The 22,076-nt window shown below is 44.3% G+C and overlaps 1 protein-coding gene across 3 annotated transcripts in view; it reads right to left on the bottom strand.

The window, feature by feature from the left end:
• Nucleotides 1-2,514: 2,514 nt before the first annotated feature.
• FLI1 (Fli-1 proto-oncogene, ETS transcription factor) overlaps nucleotides 2,515-22,076 on the bottom strand; it is a 126,259-nt gene continuing 106,697 nt past the window's right edge. For all 3 annotated transcript variants that reach the window (XM_025357663.1, XM_025357661.1, XM_025357662.1), the window contains 4 exons: nucleotides 10,223-10,288; nucleotides 8,510-8,569; nucleotides 6,560-6,607; nucleotides 2,515-5,333 (listed from right to left, as the gene is read on the bottom strand). In XM_025357663.1, coding sequence (XP_025213448.1) covers nucleotides 4,804-5,333; nucleotides 6,560-6,607; nucleotides 8,510-8,569; nucleotides 10,223-10,288 — 704 coding nt within the window. In that variant the 3' untranslated portion in view covers nucleotides 2,515-4,803. The remainder of the gene's footprint in view (nucleotides 5,334-6,559; nucleotides 6,608-8,509; nucleotides 8,570-10,222; nucleotides 10,289-22,076) is intronic.

Raw genomic sequence — 22,076 nt, 5'->3', positions numbered from 1 at the left:
AGTTAACTCAGCTAAAATGCAGAAGGTTAACCTAGCAGTTGTAGGTGAGTGAGTGGTCTCACTGGAAATTTTTCCTGTCTCCCTCTAGAGCTTTTAAGCTGAGTGTAAATTGACTATGTGCTTAGGGATTTACCAGCTCGGACAGACTGAAACAATTAGACAGGAGGCCACATCAGACTGAGAGAGAGAGAGACAGACCCCAGGCTTGTGGGCCCACATTCCTTTTAAAGCTTCCCTCCCTATCCTTTCTCAACTGGCTGAAACCCTGAGGTTTGACTGGCTAACCCACTTCCTCTCACAAGTGTCCATCCCCCGAGGGAGCCTGGGATTTGTAGTTTTGGAATCAGCTGGCCTTTCATAATCCCTTAGCCAGACTCCCTAGCTGAAGGCATGTAGTGTCAGTTTCAGTAGCTTTCTATGCGATGAAATGCCCAGTGCGCTTTCTGCAAAACCTGCATTCCTTCGCGGATAAGAGCAAAGCTTCTGTATGCTCACCAGAACCCAGCCAGTCCCCTGGCCCCCATCCCGGTTCTTATTACCTCTCCCATCCCTGCCCCCATTGATACAAAGCATCCTCTTACCTCGACCTCCTGAGGGCCTTCTGGACACAAGCCCAGCGGTACTGTTGATGGTGGAGGAATTTCTGAGCGAGGGAGCAGGGCTGGGCAGCAGAGAGCCATGCTTAAGGGTTGCTTTCCCCAAGCACATTCCCCAAAAGGACACCTTTTCAAGAGTTTGTAAGGCAACAGGTTTACGTGATGCTTGTTAATTAACAGATATTGGAGGAAATACGGTAAGAAACCAAGTCCACAGAAACCACCTCTCACAGAAAGTAATGCATTTTGTTCTGTTTTTTACTTCTCCACTAAGCATTGCCTTGGGTTGGCAGTGCCTTGGCTTGGGGTGGACAGAGGCTCCTTTCCTCCCTTGTGTTGTAGAACCTCCTGATCTCATTTGGTCTAAACTAGCAAACTTTATCTGAGAACCTCTTAATCCACTTCCCATTGTGTATGTTCATCACTCACTTGCATGCAGATATTATTGGTTAAGTAAAATAACAATCTTTTTAAGTGTTATTACATTTTCTAGTGGCTGTTGACTATTAAAAATGTTTTAAAATAACAGATACTGAAAATAGGCCCAGCGTGGTGGCTCACGCCAGTAACCCCAACACTGGGAGGTTGAGGTGGAAGGATTGCTTGAAGCCAGGAGTTTGAGACCTGCCTGGGCAACATAGAGAGACCCTATCTCCACAAATAATAAAATAAAATAAAATAAAATAAATAGAACTTTCTTTGTGTGGGACTCAACAACATTTTTTGACACTGAAAAAAGATGACCTCTGCTATAGACTGACTGTGTCTGTCCCTTCTCCCAAATTCATATGCTGAAACCTAATCCCCAATGTGAAGGTATTTGGAGGTGATGAGGGCATGGTGGTGGAGCCCTTAAGAGTGGGATTAATTCCCTTATGAAAGAGACCCCAGAGTACTCCCTTGCCCCTTCCACCATGTCAGCACACAGTGAGAAGGTTTCCTCTATAAACCAAGGCAAGGGCCCTCACCAGACACTGAATCTGCTGGTAACTTCATCTTGGACTTCGCAGCCTCCAGAACTGTGAGAAATAAGGTTCTATTTTTATGAGCCACCCAGTCTATGGTAGTTTGTTATAGCAGACAAAATGGACTAAGACGACCTCCCGCTAAAGGACTGTTGGCCAGTGTCCCAAACTGTGGGGAGGAATAGCTTCCATGAGAACAGCTTGCAAGCCTGCATGCCCGCTTTGCTTGGCTGGCACTGTTTGTTAGATGGCAGAAACCTCATGGCACAGGCACAGAATGATCCAGTAGGGAAAAGACTGGACTAGCAGCCAGGAGGGCAAAGATTCTGTTTGCCCTCTGTGACTAGTCAGCTGCATGCCCTGGAGCCAGCTAGCAAATGTTCAATCTGGGCATTGCAGGAGACTAAATGCCAGTCCTCCCTCTGTACAAATGCTTATGAGGAGAAAATGGTGCTTCAGTCCTGTCAGCGAGTGGGCCAACTTCTGAGCCGTAGGACAAATCACTGTGGAACATATTCAGGGGGAGAGATTTGGCTAAAGCTCTATGACTCTGTAGAGTAGATGAGCCTGAGCCAGTGTTTGAGTAGGACACATAAAGAAAACCTTTAAAAGGATGAACTAATGGGCTGAGCATCTTCTTACAGCACTCAGAAATATATGCCTCCATTTTCCCTAATGAATACTTTGCAGATTTCAAAATTGATGGGAAAATTGCGTGGCTGAGATGGAGATCTGCAAAAGAATTCAGCTAGATGGTTCTTAAACATACCTGGCCTTCATCATTCCTCTTTCTATGCTTGGGCCACTAATACCAAGTTTTAATTTTCTCCTTTCTTAGAAGGCGCTAGAAACCCAGTACATGCACACACACTTTTTTCACTAAAGACTAACTTCTTTGTTTTGAGAGTTAAAAGCAGAGGATATTCAGTATAGAGAAAATAGGAAGAAAACAGTAGAATTTTAGTTTCAATTTATTTTTATAACACCATTTAATATGTTCTATTTTGTATTTGTTTTCTAATATGAAGAATAATGTAACAGTTTGTATATATGATTTATAAATCAATGTGCATATGTTGAGAATATGTGCTTTACACAACTTTTTAAATGGCAGGGTGCAAGATTAAAAAAAAAAAATTGGAGACCATTGTTCTGAAACACATCCCATTTCATTTAGGTAGACACGTTGTCTTGAAGGTACTCAGTGTTACCCAAAGAAGGTTCTAGGATTACCAATGCTATGAGTTGAATTCCTTGCAAATCAAGGACTTCCCAGGTCTCGCTCTTTTCATTGTAAAATAGAGAAAATGAAAACAAGCTACCTAACAGTGAAGCAACTGGAGGCAAGTTTCTTCCTTGGGAAGAAAAATGACCTTAAAAATCTGCATGAGCCATAAAATCCTGGTCTGAGACCTGAGGAAAGCAGGGCGCTCATTCTCTGCGGGAGTAGCAGAAGGTGGCCACCTGGGTCTGAAGTGCCCCGGGGAGGCTGCAGAGTTAAATCTCACAGACAAGTCTGGATAGTCCAGCTCGCTTTGCTCTGTTCCTTACATACAGGTTATCCATGGCCTTGGCTGCCATTTTATAAAACCCTTTTAGGCTAGAGGAAGATTTAAATAACACACAAGAAAAAATACTACAAACATCATCAACAACAATGAAAAACCACATTGATTTTATACCTTCTGCTGCACTGCACTATGTACATTTGAAAAATTCTTGATAGTGCAGGAAGTAAATACGAAAGTTCCCCAGAAAAAAACCCTTTGACCTAACGGGGGCGGTAAATAAGAAAACTGTCCTCAGCGCTGAGAGAAGGAACCATTTATTTAGTCAAATTATTTTACAACATGGTCTTCATTGACAGTTGTCAGCTTAACACTTCATATAGTTAAAAAAGTCAACAATTAACCTGCAAAATTATATATATTTTAATGTCTAAAAATATGTTGCATATATAGAGCAGGAAAATCCCTCCTCTGCACAAGGGAAAGTTTTGTTGTTTTTCCCAGAGCTGTGATTATTGCAGTACTGTTACACACATTTCCAAAGCATTAAAGATCTAAATGGATTACCTTTCCTTGCTTGTGTATGCCTGTTAAATAACTGTACCAGTGCTTTGCTTTCTCGTAAGTCAGTGACTTAAACAGCCCTGTTTCCTTTTCAGCAATAGTCATATTATGCTTTTTAAAAACCAGCTATAAAAACGTACAAACAGCCCAAATGTACAGATTGATAAAAGATGTACAAATTACATTTAAAAAAAATAACAGCGACTGATTCGATAGTAAAACTGCTTTTGTGACCGAGGTCAACTCGTTTATTTATTCTTAATTTTTAATTATTTATTTTTAATACTGTGAGATATAGGAAAATAACTCTGCATAATTTATACAGTAAGTTGCCTTCTGATTGGTTGACCCTGGTCGGATGGTCTGACAAGCGCACAGCGCTTGCGAATCTGTTTGAGTTTAGAAATCCCTACAACTTTTCCAAGTTCTGGGACCCACTGTCATCATTTTAAAAAAAATAGCTATTTAATTTCCCATCTTTCAGGAATGTATGTATTTGCATTAAAATTTCTTCGTTCGTATCTTGACTATTTCTAGAAAGAGTGGTCAGTTGAGTGCATACTGTCCACTGAGGGGGATTCTGCAATGCCCTTGACGTCTTAAACACACACACCTTCTTTCCATCAAATTCCAGTTGGGTGAAAACTTCACTGGCCTTACAATCAATGTTCCAGTTGCCATCCACTGAATTCGGTCCTCCTAAAATTAGATTATAAGCTTCCCACCTCTATTTTCACTAAATCTCAAACCAGAACATGACTGGTTAAGTTCATGATTCTGTGTCGTACTGAACCCCTAATGAGACCCGTGTATTGATAAGAAACTGCTTTGGTCATAAAAACATAAAGAAAATGTACAGCTTCTTTCTCAGAACCATGACATAACCATTCCAGTAATTTTAATATGCAACTCACAAGATGCTAGGAGACTGAGAATTCAAACTGGCATACTGGCCCATGGAATTATCCATCTCTTTGTTCAGGTAGAGGAAGCAAAAGTTACCAACATTAAAAAAAATGTTTTTAAGGAACAAATACAAAGGTTCTATCCAACAAGAAAGAACATCCAGTTTTGTCTTCTCTTCAAGGCCACATATGTCCTGTAGAGTCCAAAGCATCCAGTAAGTGTGCAGGATGGGCTTCAGCTAGAAGGCCACCGATGAGTAAGCTTCTAGTAGTAGCTGCCTAAGTGTGAAGGCACATGGGTGTTAGGATGGCGGGGGACGTTGGGGTTGGGGTAGATTCCCCCCGTGGGGGAGGTCCAGTATTGTGATGCGGCTCCAAAGAAGCTGGAGGAAGTGACAGGCATGGAGGATGGATGGGGAGGGACAAAGTTCACCTTCTGCTGGTGGGCATGGTAGGAAGGCATGTAGGAGATGTCAGAAGGGTACTTGTACATGGACGACTCGGTTGGATGTGGCTGCAGAGCCTGGGCAATGCCGTGGAAGTCAAATTTGTAGGCATATCTTTTGCCGTGCACTTTGGTCATAATGTTTTTATCATAGTAATATCGGAGGGCCCGGCTCAGCTTGTCATAATTCATGTTGGGCTTGCTTTTCCGCTCGCCCCAGCGCCTGGCCACCTCATCGGGGTCCGTCATTTTGAACTCCCCGTTGGTCCCCTCCCAGGTGATACAGCTGGCGTTGGCACTGTCGGAGAGCAGCTCCAGGAGGAATTGCCACAGCTGGATCTGCCCACTTCCTGCAGGCCGTGAGGCAAACGGGAGAGAACAGAACACCTCAGTCCAGAGAAGGCAGAACCCAGTTCCCTAAATGCAGGGAGCTTCTCATCCTTTTAAAGAAACCTTTTGTTTCCTTTGACATCGGGATGGACCTGACAAGCCCTTCTTCTCACTGTTGATTTGCCTTTCTGCTTGCCTTGGGGATGGGTATAATAAGCGAGGTTAGATCCTAAGATGCTTTGCCCCAAGGCCTGGTAAATGGAATGTGGGAAGTGAGGTGCAAACTCTGCCCAGAACTAGCTGTGTGATCTTAGGCGAGCGACGTCCTCCCTCAACCCCTTTGGTAAGGCTTTTGAACCTCTTCATCTAGAAAGGCCTGAATCACTGTCTGATCTCTAATTAGTGGTCAGGTCCCCCAGGGAATTCCCTGTCAGCAGTAAAGAGTCAGGGGCAAGGCATGACTGTGGGAGTCATTGGGAGAAGCTGCCTCACGAGCTTTAGCTTTTGGCCCCTGGCAGGTCCTACAGCTTGGCTTGCAGCTCTAAGTTCTACAGAGAACTTGTGCAGAGAGAAAAATACCCAGAATATGCTGGGTGGCTTCTTTGTCCTCTGGCAGGAATGCCCAGGCATGAAGGAATGGGTAGGGAGAGTCCCTGGGATGGGAAGGTGAGTGGACCACACTACTGCAAGAGCCTGCTAGCTCCCAATCTCGATGGACTTGGTTTAGAAGGATCCTCTTGAGAGTTATTTTTGATACTAAATCTTTAAAATACAAGGTCAAATTGACTATATCTGCAACTTTTCCAGGACACATCTCTTTTATAAGGCCAGGTAACTCGGCAACACTTTCTAAAATCACAAATAAAGCACTTTGGGATATTTACTTATTTGTGCCTTGCACGCGGGAGACAACAGAGAGCTGAGTGGAGTTGTCTTCTTTTTCTTTCTTGCCCATTTTCTCCAGTTAAAATGCCTACCTGTGCTGCTCATTACTTATCTACACCTAAGTGCACATATGCAGTGCTAAAGTGTTTATTCCCAGAAGTATCCTCAGCTGATGAACCTTGACACCTCATCACAAGCCCTGACCTGTTGTTCACATGCTCCAGAAACAGACACTGAACATTTCAAGGAAAGAGGTGCACGTTACTCCCCACTCAGGCGTCTGGACAGAGGTCTCTGTGACTTCACAAAGCTACGAAACATTCTGGCCAAAAAAAAGGCTCGCAGGCCAAGGTAAACTCACCAGGGTTGGCTAGGCGACTGCTGGTCGGGCCCAGGATCTGATATGGATCTAAGGAAATAAAAAAGGAAATTTGCTTCAGTGTTATTAAAAATATGACAACCGCCATAAGAAAACCATAAGGGTTTATACTTTTATTTCAAGATCACGGGAAAGACTGATTTCAGAAAACTTTACTGCTTTTATTTGCAGATCTCAAAGATCTTGATGACATTTGTGGTCTTCATCTCAATAATGACAGAAACAACAAAGAATAGGAACAGGATTACTTTTTCTTATTTGGCATCTAAAATGTGCAGATTATGTTGTCATTACCCAAGGCAAAACAATGAAAACATTTGGAAAGGAACTGGCTAATATTCAATGATACAACGGACAGCTGACTCCATGAGCTTAAAGAAGGTCTCATGGTTACTGGTCTTTAATAGCTCTACCTAATACTAACAACCTTATTAATCTGTTTTTTAAAATGTAGCATGAAAAACACATGCCTAGAAACCAAGCAGCCTGGGTTTTAGCAGCAGTTATGTGATAAACAAATAACTTGTTGGACAATTTCTGGGAATCAGTTTTCTCATCTGTCAAATGAGTAGGTTGGGCTACTGGATTCCTCAGTTTTCTTCTAGGAAAACACTCTGTGATTTGAAACTTAGAAATGTCAGCACAAACCAGAGTTTGTATTTTAGCTATAGAATGACTATTCTTAAAAATCTCACTTTACTCAAAACATATGTGTTCATTTAGCCATGAAAAAGTCTTTGCAATATTGGTTTAGGTGAGAGGTTTATCTCCTTTTTTGTTAGTTGAGGAAATCATGGTAGAGAGCTGGGTCTCGACTTGGCACAATTGTCACGTATTTTGTGCAATTTTGCTACTTTTTCAACTATAATTACAATTTTAAAAATACCAATATGATTTCTGGGTTTCTACTTAGAAGCATAAATTAACTTTAAGAGTCCTTAAGCCCATTGAGACCATCCTTTCTCATCCACACCATTGATATGATAACTAAAGTATTTTTGGCAGGTGATACCTAATGCATAATTTTGTTGTTATTGGACAGTCTTTAAAACTCTCTACATCTGACTTGTGATCCACAGTCAGCAAATTTTTTCTTAACCTTCCAGGTGAAATGTCAGTTGATTTTCTCTTGCTCTGCCTTCTGTGGAGATGCAGAATAATGTTTGCCTGCCCCAAAGCAAATGACTTGTTCAGAACTTTATCTCAGCTGCATCACATAAGAAGACAGAGAGAGGAGCTGGGGCTTGGGCACAGCAGCTGTCTTCAGATACGCAAAGGATTTCGGAGAAAGCAGGAGGAAGGCTTCCCCAGAAGGCAAAGCTTGAGCGGAAATTCCAGGAGGCGGACTTTGGGTCAGATAGTGGAACTGGGCCCAGCTAGAGAGTCAATGCCCTGGTTTACTATAAGCACAAGTAAGGTAGAGGTGAGGGTATGATAGACCCAGAAATCTCCAAGTTCCTCTCCAATACGGAGTCTCCAAGTCCACGGCTTTAAAAGTTCCTCTGCCTTAATTGTTAAGCCGACCCATCACAGGGTGGGGATATTTCTGAAAGTAAGGTTTGGTGAAGTATAAAAGGCTTGGACAGGAATTTGGGGGTCTGGGATTATAACTCTATTTCTTTCATTAACCAGTTGTATGGTTTTTAGCGAGTCACTTCACCTCGCCGGGCCTCAGTTTCTTTATTTAACAAAATAAAGCATTGGAACAGTTCATCTTCAAGTTCCTTTCACCTTTGATATTTAACAAGTCTCCACTTGATTTCAGTACCTGTTACTTCATTCACAGGCCTATTAGGGTCAAAGATAGACCCTCTTTGAGAGAAATAAGAGAGAACATATGTAGTATATTGTTTAAAGCCTCCATCAGTTGACCATGTGGAATCAACAACTGTGCAGGAAGCAAAGGAGAGATTACATATCCCGGGCAGGTACCTGGCTGGGGCCGTTGCTCTGTATTCTTACTGATCGTTTGTGCCCCTCCAAGGGGAGGACCTGTGGCAAGAGGGAAAGAAATGCAGTGAGTAGGACCTGGCTCCCCGAAGGGAGTGAGACGTCTTGACAGATATGCTTTCTCACTCATTCCTTCACCCACTCTCCACTGACTCATTTATTCATCTTGTTTTAGAAACATTTACCTAGAATCTGCTATGTGCTGGCCTTGTTCTCCACGCTGGAGATTCAGGAATGAACAAGCCATTCCTGGTAAAACTTGCAATCCAATGGGAGAGACAACAACAAACACATTTTAAAATTCTTAAAATTTTGTGTTTGCTCAAATGTCACCTTTTCATTTTCAAATTTTTAAAAAGTAAACCAACAGTAGAGCATCACTGATGGTACTGAGGCTGCGGATTTCATTTTCAAATCGGAAAGTTAGAGAAGTCCTGACTGAGAAAGTGACATCTGAGCAAAGATCAGCTGCTTCGTGGTGTCCCTGTCTTGTGAGTTTCCTCCTTGGTATCTCTCACACACCCTTTCCATTCCCATGATCACTTCTGCGTTGCAGATCTGTGTTGCTTCTTGCATGGTTTGTGACTTAGTCTGACTGGTGTCCTCATTACTCCTCTCTCTCCCCACAACCCACCATGCACGCCACTGTTCAAAACCTTAGTGACTCCTCATTGCCTAAAGAACTAAGGCCTATCTTCATAGCATCATTTACGATTCTGTTTCTTACCTTTCCAGACTTCTTCTGCATCACACATCCTAAACTCCAGGAACCTGAGGTCCTCTCTGACTGTCAGACATGCCAAGCTGATGTCTTCCCCAGCCCACTCTGCCACAGGTCCAAATCCTGCCTCTCCTTCCAGAGCTGACTCAAGTGCTACTAGGTCCACAAGCCTTCCTTGATACCAACCAGATGAAAGGAGTTCTGTGTGTGCGTGGTTTCTCTCTCCCACTTATGGGACCAATGCATGTCTGATTCATCTTTGTGAATCTTATATTGCCAAATGTCATGTGCAGAGTAAGTAAATAATTAATACACATAATTGGAAGGGGTCTTGGTTATTGTTTGGGCATTAATTTGTAACCCCGACCTCTTTCTTGAAAGAATTCCCTTTACCACCTGCTCATGTGCTTCATATTTTGCTTCCTAGGCATGGCAAGATTGATTTCTGGTACAAGAGTTCGTGAGTCATTCTTGCCCCTTATTCCCTTAATGGGAGATATTGGGTAGACTTCGACATGCCATCATCTCACCACTTGGTGGAGAAATTGATGTCCCAGACCCCCCAGCATCTCCTCATCAGGGATGGAGGGGTGGGGAAATTGGTATGACTTAGCCTCAACAGTTAGGGGAGCAAAGTTATAGAGAGTCATTACCTTGATTTAAATAACAGAAGCCACAGCCAGTGACCGTGACCATTCATTGGTATAGAACCTTGTCTCAAGAAAACCTTCAAACTTCCAATGTTCTAAAACGGAGTGCAATAAAACAAAACTCAAAAATCTAAATGAAAATCTCATACCATCTTTCAAGGACTGGGTATCATGGAAAGGCCCTAAATTGGCAAATAATTTTGATGTCTCCTCAAAAAGCAGGGAAACAAATGTTTGCTGCTCTCCTATATCTTATGATCCTGTTCTCCAACCCCGTCCTCAGAAACATGCTTCCCTCCAAAGAATTACAAGACATTTACTTACTTTTGTTGAGGCCAGAATTCATGTTATTGCCCCACGCTCCTCTTCTGACTGAGTCATAAGAAGGGTCTAACGAACAATAACAAATAGGGGTACATTAGCATCGCCTGCTTCTCAGAAAAGTTGCGTGAGCATTATCTGTAGTGATCAGGAGAAATAAAATTCAATTCAGCAATGGCTTTTAAAGCATCCCTAAATTCTGGAAGTGTACTCACCCCCTGGGGTTGGGGTGGCGGAAAGAACCTTAACACTCTTTGAGAAGATCTGGGAGCCAAAGTAATGGGAAGAACCCTCAATGTGAAGTCAGAGGATTGGTTCAATTTCTCTCCCTGACACTATTTGTTGTGAAACCTGGGATGAATCAAAAGTCTCCTCTGGGCTTCAATTTTCTTTAATGTGGAAATAAAAATTTATGTTTTATCTACCTTATGGGGTTGTGGAAATGACCAAATGAGATAACATATGGAAAAGCACCTTATGAAGCTTTCTACAAATATATACCGACACAAGGTTAGACATTTTTTAAATGTCCATAGTTCTGAGGCAAAATCCTTCAAGCAGCTCTGAAGAGCAGGCAAGGTCTGGACTGGGTGAAAGGCCCATAAAAAGAGTGTCTCAAAGCCCAGGGCCGTGACATTCCTGGGGGCCAACTCCAGTCCCCGATTTCAGAACATGGATGATGTGGGATGACATCACAGGGGTGGGAGCACATTCCAGGCTCTCTGAGGGCTCTCGGGCTTTTCTATTGACAGTGGAGAGGACTGGGCTGATGACCACAGAGAAAGGGAAGAGGCCAGAAATGTGGCTGGGAGAGGGGCTGGATCAGGAAATGAGTGGATGGAGACCTGCTCCCCACCTGGGCATGACTAAGGTCTTGCTTCTCAATTGTCTTGGAGAATACTCCTCAAATCTGAACTTTTGTGATCGTAACCTCTTTCTTGAAAGATTCCACATGCTTCCGTAAACGTGCTCAGAAATCGATTAACTAACTAGCTGGAAACTTCTTCCTTCCCTTTCTCGTGGTGGAGTCCCATTGAGACACTGAGCAGGAATAGCAGAGGAGCTTGAGGATACAGAATTATGACTTTCAAAGTCATTCCACGAACAACAAAGAAACCATAAAAACCATCCGAACAAATGGAGCACAAACCTCATCAAACAAGAGTCTGACAGGGTAAAACACAAACCATGCCCTTCAGCCCCTTCTGAGCCTCTCAAACAAATTAGAATAAGAGTTGGGAGACGGGTGGACTCTGATTGCCTGGCCTCATTGTTTCTGGCTAAGAAGATCCAAAAAACAGGGACATTTTTTTTTTTGTGGAAAAATCCACGTGCAGATGCACATTCCTCAAGGCTCTGGAAAAGCCAGTTCAGTTTTAAAATTACAGTCTTTAGCAACTGGCATGAAAAGCAACACAGAAAGTGAGGGGGATGGGATAGGGAGGAAGGGCAAGGCAGGGGACAAAAGAAAGAGGCAAAGCTCCACTCCTGTTTTTGTTTTTGTTTGACTTTTTTTTTCTTTCCTAATTCGTCCTCTAAAGGGATGCTTCTTGCTTAAAAACAAACAAGACAAATGAAAAACCAGCTTGTTTGCAAGCTTGGAATGAGGTGGAAGGCTCTGATGGGCATTTTCTGAGATGTCTTGCTGAGGAAGTGCAATGTTGGCAGTCGCAGAACATTTTTCTTTGAGCAGGAGGAGGCTGCTGCTTAGGCCTCCGGTAATAGATTTGGGACCAACTTCTACACTGCATTGTGTGCATGGCCAGGGAGTGGGTGTGAAGTCATAGGAAACATGTTTCTTGTCCTTGCATGTGAGTATGAGAGGGTAACTGCGATTGTGAGGAAACACGGGTCAGGTGCCTAAGGCGTGGAGGAAACACAAAGGGCTCCCGGAGGTTGAGGGAGAGGTGAGTGGAACGAGGGCCGAGAGAGGGGAGTGGATCACGCAGGAACAAGGCAGAGGTGGGTGGCGAGATGTCAAGGCGAGGTCTAGAGACAGCCATGGGAGGAGCTGTACCACTGAAGGAGAGCAATGTAGAGGGAGAGGAGAGAGGGCCGAGGCATGTTCAAGGTCTTGCTGATGGTAGCTCAGTAAACTCTGTGACCTTGGCGCTGCAGGCAGTGGGAACTAAGGGAGGTTTTGTGCATGCAGCCATGCTAGAAAACAGGGTGTGGCAAAGAATGAGCCTGTGGTGGTATGTGGGGTGGATCCGAGGGCCTGGGGGAAGGAGATCATTCTAGTGGGAGCAGAACAGAAAGTAGAAGAGAAGTGACACATTCAAACAAAAAGAAAAAAAAAATCACTAAATTCCAGGAATCGTACATGTCATCTGAACTTCTGACTTGACTTCTGACCTACTGCATGGATAAAATCTGTCTCAAGTTTTTCTAAACATTTTTTCTGCTCAATCATTAGTCTACTGAAGGCTTCAACCCTCTCTGAAAGCTATCTGGTAACCACTCAGAATTATTTTTTTTGGAGCCTAAATTATGGCCATGGCTATAGTTATCACTGACTTCTTATCAGCTCTTCTCCCTATTCTCTTATTCTAGTTCCAGGGACAGAGCAGACATGCAAAAATCTGAATGCATGACAGAATTCCCTGTCACCAACAGAGGGCATATGACCATGGGATTTTCCCGTAGCTCTGAGTGATGGAGCCTGGTTGAAGGTGTGCCTTATCAGAGCAGTGGCTTAGCAGCCCCATCTTTCTGTGATGCCCCAGGGCCTTAGGAAGGAGGCAGCGTTTGATGGGGCAATGTGTCCACAGGCCCATCTGATGGCAGAAGCCTGGCTAACAGGACTTTGGAAGTCCCAACCAATGCTACAGTCCTCACATAGGTAAAAAAAGGAAGTGACAGAAACACAGAGGCCACCCAGCAGTCAGCCTGAACTGTGCTCTCACTGTGAAGTAATAGAGTCATAAATAGCAACAGGCCATGCCCTAAGCTGGTGTCTTCATCCAACGTCCATCCCAGCAGCCTGTGGAGTCAGAGTAGCAAAGACCGCAGGCCTCCCTCTCATTTCTTTTTCATTCCCAAGTAATTGCATGGAAAATCCTCCCACTGGTACCTGGCTGCACAAAGGACAGCCTGAGCCCATTGGCTCTGGGTTTTAACAAAAGCACTCCGTAGGCTCTGGGGCTCGAAGAGACGTCTGGTCAATGTAAGATTTAAGTTAAAACCAGCATTTTCAGAGCAATTTCTGCTCCAAAGAAAAAGCATGAAGATGCAGAAGGCCAAGAACTAAAGTCTTGCATTCTGCCCTAGGGGTATGAAGAACCAGGCCAGTCTTGCAGAGTAAATGAGATACCCAAGTAAACACCCAGCATAGTGCCCAGCACAGAGGGGGCCTCAGTGGATGTTAGCAATCAAGAATATGGTTTGTGTCATAGACCAAAAAAAATTCAGACCCAGAAACATGTTGGGCAGCCTCCCAAATCCACATTAATTCCCTCCTCCCCGCAACTCCCTCATCCTCCTTCCTCTGCTCTTCTATTTCCACTTATCACATAATTTAATCAGTAATTAATTAGTGTTTGTCATTTATGGTTCATATCCCCCTCCCTCCTGAACATCAGGTCCGTAAGAGTAGGGATCTCTGTTGGGTCGGATATATCCAAGTACTTAGAACAGGGCCCCACACAGAGTTAGTAGACTGTAAGTATTTGTTGAATGAATAGATAAACTTGGCCAATATTTTCTCCTACTTGCTACATATACACAATTCTTCTTATTGTTCATGATATCACTAGTTGAAGAGAACCCAGTGCTCCTACCCTGACTTCACTAAATTAAGCCTCCGGCATAAGATTTCCATCTGGGGTGTTGAGGGGTAAAGACTGCATCACTCCCGTGTCCCCTCTGAGTAGAGTGGATCACAATCCACCTGTTTATGAGGCATAGGCTAAAAGCTTGTTCCCACAGGGAAGTCAAGGCCTGAATGCTGCTTGGTGAAGTGATGTGCATTTTATGTGTTTTTAACAATGTCAGTGTTGAGGAGAGGGTTCATTTTTTTTTTCCTACTAAAAGTCACTCAAGAAAAATGTAGTAGTGTGGTCATCTCCAGTCCCCAACATACACACAGAGCTATGTCTATATCCTGAATGCAGAAGTCTGGACCAGGGAGCTGACCCAGTTGCTCACATCCCCACACAAACCTCCTTGCAGAGCCCAACACCTGGCTGCGTGAGAGCTCCTGCCCCAACTGTCCCTCAGTGCATGGAGTGCAGCTTAGGCGGGGTGTGCCTGCTGTGAGAAGAAGCCTGAGCGTGCATGGAGGCCCTCTAGAATGTAGTGCCTGGAGTCTGCCTCCCAAGAACTGACTTCTGGAAAGACAAAGTTGAGATGGCAGCCAAAGGCCCAGTATGTAAAAATGTGGCTGTCGGCACCAGTGCACCGGTTGACAATCTCGGTCCATTTCCATGGTGGCAGATGGCTTAATCAGCAGACAATCACACTGGTTCTGTCAAACTCACTTTTCACTGTAGTGAAGGCCGACACCTTGGCTTTACAGAGTACCAAGATAACAGATCTTATTATTGTGATTCCTTTTCAGAAGAGTGACCCAAAGAGCTTTGCCTGGAGTTTCTGGTTTCAGGCAGTCCTGAGATCAACTCTTGCCAAAGCAAAGAGGCCGGAGCCTCATTCTGGAGAATGAAGACATTGCCAGCCATTGTGGATAATTCAGCCTCACATATATGATGTCCTTAACAGTATCACCATTATGTGATGCTTGGTGGGGCAGAATTTGACACTAATTGGCCTCTTAGATTCCAGGAGAGCCTCCTGGGGTAGAGAAATATGAGCATGGAGATTTTTTTCCTACAAAGTCTCTGTTGGAAGGAGAAAGCTGTTTCTGGACATGACCCTCTCATAGACATACCAGTGTTAACTCAGCTTCTGTGTGAAGCTTTTAACCTGGCCCTAGAAATATGGCCAAACATCTCTGGGAAGATATTTCCTTCAGCTCTGATGCCTCAGCTGTCTGAGAGCCCAAACGTCCCCGCCGGCATGCAGCCCTCCACCTTGTGACCTGACTGGAGGCCAGCAACACAGCGACATCAGCCCACAAAAGCCTCTCTCTTCATCCCCTCTGTCGTAAAACCTTCCTCTCAATGACTGGGTGGAAAAAGATGAATTTTCCCCAAAACTTCTCATTGAATTTCTGGTTGCTGCTGAGAAGGCTGGCAGCACCTAACCCTGTTTATCCTTGGAAATCCTGGCTTCGGAATGCAGACCTTTCAGCCGAGCCAAGCAGTGGGCAAGGCTGCTTGTGCTCCCAGCAGAGCAGGGCCCTTTGGTAGCCAGAACCAGACCTCCTTTCTTGAAAGAATGAAGATGCACAGGAGAAATGCTCAAATCAATGGTAGCCCTGAGACCCAAAGCCCTCAGCTTCCTCAGAGAGCTACGCCCACGAGCAGGAAGATTCACCCCGACTCTGACAGGGAAGAACCTACAGGTGAGCAGCGGTCTTTGTTGCTGGGCCGTCCGACAGGTTATGACATGTACTGGTCAAGGGTTGGACTAGGTGACCCCCTAAAACCCCGTCTCCGTCGGAGGTCCTGTACTTCTAATAGGTCCAGTCTTTGGGGAGGAGCAGCCTCTCCCAGACACCAACCCTGCAGAAGCTGCTTTCCTCTAAGCGTTCCTTCGTCCTGCGCTCCACCGGCCGGACCTGCTGCACGGCCCGAACCTTCCCAACCCACAGCTCAGGACCAGCTTCTTGTCTGCTGCAGTCTCTGCTCCTCAAGTCCCCACCCTCAGCCCTGCCCCAAGGAAAGTAGACGCAGGGCCTAGGATGTCATCGTGAAAGTATCCTTTCTCTCTGGTGGGCCTGGGGATTATTTTGGCAGTTAGGAGATGGGACTTACAATCAGTTAACCTGGGATTAAAATCCCAGTGGCAGACATTGGCCTTGTGGAGTGACCTTGGTCATGTTGCTCTGCGGCTTTGAACCTCCCGTTCTGCTTCTCTGAAAAGCATTCATCACAAGTGCTTTCCGCAGCTGCTATGAGGATTAAATAAGCATGTGCTAAATGGTGATTTTAAACATACACACCATATACATGTAGTCTATTATGTCCTGCTTGCCCCTCTGCCATGCTTATCTTGGTGAGATGAGGTTCCCAAGCTCACTGAGGAAGGCCTTGAAAAGGAAGAGAAGCCTGAGGGCTATAAAGGAGGAAGGATAGTTTTATTTCTGTGCTCCTGGAACAGTGATTCCCAAATTTAAATAAAGTTTGGCTCTCAGGCTGGGTGTGGTGGCTTATGGCTGTAATCCCAGCACTTTGGGAGACCAAGGTGGGAGGATCACTTGAGGCCAGGAGTTCAAGACTGCAGTGAGCTATGATTACACTATTGCACTCCAGCGTGGATGACAAAGTGAGACCCTGTCTCCAAAGCAATATATATATATATGTATATATAAAATAATAAAATATATATAATAAAAAATATATATATTATATATATATAATCATAAGATAAAATAAAATAAAATAAATCATGGCTTTCTTTTAAAAGAAGAGGTGGATTATTATCCTGGACCCTGGTTTGAGAAATGCCACCCCAGGAGACAGACAGGGCTGATGGCTATGGGTGGTCTGCCTGGATGTTAGGCGTGGGCATTACCCAGCATCCTCCTTCCTCCCCTACTGTCAGGTGCCAGAGTCTCTGCCCACCTGGCCTTGAAGCTCAGGACCAAGTCCTCACTGCATCCCACCATTCTAGCGGGGCTATTCAACCTTCACTTCAGCGGCATCTTACATCCCAAAGAGCAACAGAGGAGCTTGGCATCCACTGAGACCTTGGAAGAAGGAAAATATCCAAGGAACGCTTTCCCCAAACTTGGAACTCACAGGGAAAAAACATCCTGGATCAGGTTTCCTTTGCTTAAGGATCTTGTCCTGGAATCCAACAGCCCCTCCGCCTGGGAGCCGACCCTGCTGCGTGGAGCATAATGGAGGTACTGTTGAAGATATTAGATGGGCAAAGGGAAAAAAAGACCCGGGAGGAAAAGGCTTGGAAGAAATGACTGACTTTTAAATATGAAAAGCGTGGAGAGTAAAGGGGCACATTTGCTGGGCACAGCCTTGCCATGGCCACGTGAGGCTCCCTGCTGAGGCTGGGCCCTTCTTCTATTTCATTTCTCCCACAGGCTCTGTGTCTAAGTGACACAGATGTCTAAATGACCTATTTATTTTGATAAGGCCTCAAAGTGGGATTTTTGGGCCAGCCTCATGTGGAAAAGCAATTCATACTGACTAGATTAACTGGGTGTTTGCCAAAATTTCCTTCCATATTGGGCCATGTAGACGCAACTAAATTGCATACCTCTTAGGTCAAATCTGCCTCTGGTTTAAGAGGATTCTAGGTAGGAAAAAGAAAACATAACAGTTCACTTAGGTAATCAGGCTTGAGGATAAACGAGAGGCAGTTTATGCACAACCCCCTCTGCCCTGCTCTGACCCTCATGGTTGCAATGTTCACAGCGAGGTTGCCCTTCTTCTCCATGGCCATAGGGGATACACTGTTGCGTCTGTGTAACATTCAGCTTGTATGTCCTTTGCTTTCAAAGTTCTGCAGGTCAAGGCTCGCTGGTGAGTTGTCTTGTGTCTACTGCCCATGTCCTGCTTAGCCTTTGAGTGTAATTCTTTGTACACTTGTGTCCCTTGCTAGGTGATCATCTTTAGGAAGAGGGGTTGTATCTTAATCACCTTTGTTTCTCTCAAAAACTCATTCTTGCCCCTCACCGTCACCAACTTATTGGATTTAATCGATGCCTTATGTCCCACCACACATTTATTCATTCAACAAAGTTTTACTGAATGTCTACTCTCTTGCCAGACACTTTTATGTGCTGAGAATACAACAATGGCTAGACAAACGTCCTTCCCCTGCGGAGCTGACATTCAAGACAAATAGTAGATTACATTGTATATTAGAAGGTGATGAATGCTATGACGAAGAGAAAAACAGAGGAGGGAAGTAGGCAGTGCAGGGATGGGAGGGCTTCTCTGAAAACATATAATTTGAGCAAAGACTTGATCTAACATTATGAAAACGGAGCTCTACATACGTCCATAATTTTATTTTGAAAAGTGACAGATTGTCTGACATTGGTCTCAAAGTCCCTCTGGAAAGCCAATTCCTTTTCATTAGATTTTGTATGAGTGAGAGTTGTTTATGTTGTAGGATAGCAAAGTTAGCTAAGAAACTTGACAGCGTCTCTTTTGATGTCTGGGAGAGGAATAGTGAAAGGTGAGATGAACCCCATCTTTTAAAGACTCAAGCACTTTTCGCATATTTCGAATCAGGTGATTGTCAAGTCTGTGGTCTTGGATTCACATTGAATTAGAACGGCCACTCAAATCAAGAAACTTTAAATCCCAGCACTTCCCACGATTTGCCTTTTGGCCTATGTCTGAAGTGCTTTGCAGGAAAGGACAAGTTTCTGGGGTCAGTGTAGCAGAAGTGGACAGGTAAGTTCATCCTGAAGGAGCACTACTTCTTTTGTTTGTTTGTTTGTTTTGTTCTGAGACGAAGTCTTGCTCTTGTGCCTCAGGCTGGAGTGTGATGGCACGATCTCAGCTCACTGGCTGGAGTGTGACGGCGCGATCTCGGCTCACTGCAACTTCCATCTCCTGGGTTCAAGCAATTCTTCTGCCTCAGCCTCCTGAGTAGCTGGTATTACAGGCGCCTGCCACCACACCTGGCTAATTTTTATATTTTTAGTAGAGACAGAGTTTCACCATGTTGGACAGGCTGGTCTTGACCTCCTGACCTCAGGTGATCCACTCACCTTGGTCTCCCAAAGTACTGGGATTATAGGCGTGAACCACTGCGCCCGGCCAGGAGCAATCCTTCTTTTGTGGCCTGGCAGGTGAGCAGGAAACACTTCAGTCCCTGAGCTGTGCATCCACACATCAGACAGAGCACAGTCGTTAAAAGAAAAAGAACCATCAAGTTTTGGTAGGTGGAACGTGGTCTCCCTTATTATATCACAGAATCAGAGGCTCCTTTTCAGACTGGAAGGACTTCAGACATTATCTAAACCAGACATGCAAATTAGCACAGGCCCAGAGGCCCAAAGCCTGAGAGAAAGCATATGTGGCCATGTAAGAATTTTAATAGAAATTGAAATTATGACTCATAGCAAAAAACTGCCTCTCTCTAACCTCCTCTAGTATATTGGGCAGGGCTGATAATTATTTTGCAGACAGGCCCAAAAGGCCAAAGACTTCTTGAGCTCAAAGATTTTTCAAAATGATACCAAGAATGATTTTCATCTCTTTGGAAGAGTGATACCTAAAACTTATCAAGCATAGGATTGTTTGTGGTGTTACTAAGGGCTCTTAGAGATTCTTCATGGGAAGAAATTCCCTAATTTCTCATGAATCCATTCCAAACAGGGAAATGGCTCATGGCAAAGGAAAGAACTCTGGGCTGGGGGGTCAGAACTCCTTGCTTTGCCTCTCATCTCTGTCAATTATGAGCTGTGTGGTCTGAGGCAAATGACTTAACTTCTCTGAACCTCTTAGTGAACCTCTCTATAAAAGGTAGATACTCGGCAGGGGCAGGAGAGAGTGGTGTGATTATTCTTAAATTTAAGAGTTTGGAAAAGCAAATAGCACACTGGATCCTCACAGGGATCTTTTGAGAATAAATGAGACCATGTATATGAAAATGCTTTCTATACTCTAAAGCATCCCACAGAATTCTAGCTGATACTGTTTTCCAGAGTTTAGTTCATGAGACATAAGAAGTTAATTTTTCTTGTGTCAACCAAAACTAATGTCTTCTGGTTCTTCCTTTATTGGAGCAGGATTGAGTAAATATTCAATGGTATTTACTGAATATCTACAGGGCTGGAAGAAAAGAGCCAGGAGAAAACTCACAATTAAAGACCACAAGGTAATCTGTAATTAGGTCCATAAATAGCCTGTAAATGAGGTGAGGCTCTGAGAAGAGACTATAGTCTTAAGGAGGAATAAAAATGTATCTCGAGGCAGATAGGAATTGAATCAAGTTTCAAAGAGTGTGTTGGATTTTGACACATAAAGTAATTGTCCCACTCAATTTTTACCATCTTTTCTTTAGAATATTTCAAATACAAGAATTTAAACTTTATCAAAGAGGCATGTTAAGCCTCTTTTTAACATTTTTATTTTGAGACAGGGCCTCACCCTATCGGTCAGGCTGGAGTGAAGTGGCGCAATCTTGGCTCATTGCAGCTTTGACCTCCTAGGCTCAAGCAATTCTTGTGCCTGAGCCTCCCAAATAGTTGGGACCACAGGCCCGTGCCACCATGCCTGGCTAATTTTTTTATTTGATGTAGAGATTGACTCTCACCATGTTGCCTAGGCTGATCTTGAACTCCTGAGTTTAAGTGATCTTTCCGCCTTGACCTCCCAAAGTGTTGGGATTACAGGTGTGAGCCACCACACCTGACCCATGTTAAACATCTTGATCTTATGGATCCCTGAGACCAGAAAGAAAAAACCCACTGACATCCTGGATAGTGTTTCTAGCCTCCATATTTCCTCCTCAAAGGCTTCTTTCCTCCAACAACGATATTTCATGAGAAACAACCTCTTTATTAACTTAGATAAGGGCTTCTGAAGAGAGAGAGTTATTAAATCTATAAAAAGAGATTAGAAAGGTTTTTATATTAAAATAACAAATGATGTTTCCTATACGTTGGCCTTTCACTAGAAGATAGCCTAAGCTCATAGATCTCTGTCTGGCATAAAAGAAGCTTCTCTGTCTCTCTCTCTCTCTCTCTCTCTCTCTCTCTCTCCAGATAGATGAAATAATTTGGTTGATGAGAATTTGGTTAAACAAGTTTCTTTTAAATATCTTCCAGCTACCAATCCCCTCAAATAACCTCCCTGTGGTGGAATTTCTAAATCAGTATATTAGGCAGAACCAACACATTTGGAATACTCTGTACTGAGGTGGCCCCTGGTAGGGCATTGTGGGCCTGCCCCTTTTTTTCTCAAAGTATTTTGGGACCCCTCTCCTCTAAACAGCCAACGGGGATCACTTTTAACTTATATCACGAACCAAGCAATGGCAATGAAGCTGCATCAAGCAAGGCCAACTGCACTTGGAGTCTTTGCTCTGTCGTCTGGAGTGGGATGAGTGTGCAGTGTCATGGTGAAACTTGGTAGAGATGGGAGGCCGAAGATAGTAACATCCGAGAGTCTGCAGATAAATTAGAAGACATGCAAAACCCAAATGGCCCACCCAGTGGGTGTGAACTGCCACTGAGAACTGTAGTGGAGCTCTACCCTGCCAAGCACTCAGGGTCATGAAGGCCCCTCCCTGGCAGTGCAGGAGGAGTCGTTGTTGGGCTGAGTCCAATGGGAACCAATGGGGAGGGTGCTCTGGAGTCTCCCAGCACCATTCCCACAGCCTGGCACCAGTTCCCTGCTCCACTTGGAGGTTTACCTAATGTCACCGTCCTTTCCTAAAATGTTGCTGGGCTCATGCATTCATCGTCACCATCATTAATGTTGCAGAGCCCATGGGTGCCTGTGAGGGTCTTGATTTATTCAGAGTGCATCTAAGGGCAGCTCTGATAAGAAAGACCAAAGACAGCCCGGGGAGGGCAGAAAGGGCAAAGTGGGAACTTCTGAGTGGCCAGTTGGAGTGCCTGGCCTGGCACCTTCTGGCACAGGGGTGAGAAGAGGTGAACTCTGTAGTGGCAGGAAGGCACCTTTCTTCTCCAATTAAGCACTGGGATGAAGCCCTGGCTCTCAATACTGGGGCAGTGCAGGGGCTGGACATTCCAGAGCAATGGAAGGAGATTATTCTAAGAACGTAAGTGCTCAGCTCCAACGTTCTCCTCATT

Source organism: Theropithecus gelada, chromosome 14 (genome assembly GCF_003255815.1).
Source record: "Theropithecus gelada isolate Dixy chromosome 14, Tgel_1.0, whole genome shotgun sequence".
Lineage (NCBI taxonomy): Eukaryota > Metazoa > Chordata > Mammalia > Primates > Cercopithecidae > Theropithecus > Theropithecus gelada.
This window is presented reverse-complemented; position numbering and strand designations above follow the sequence as displayed.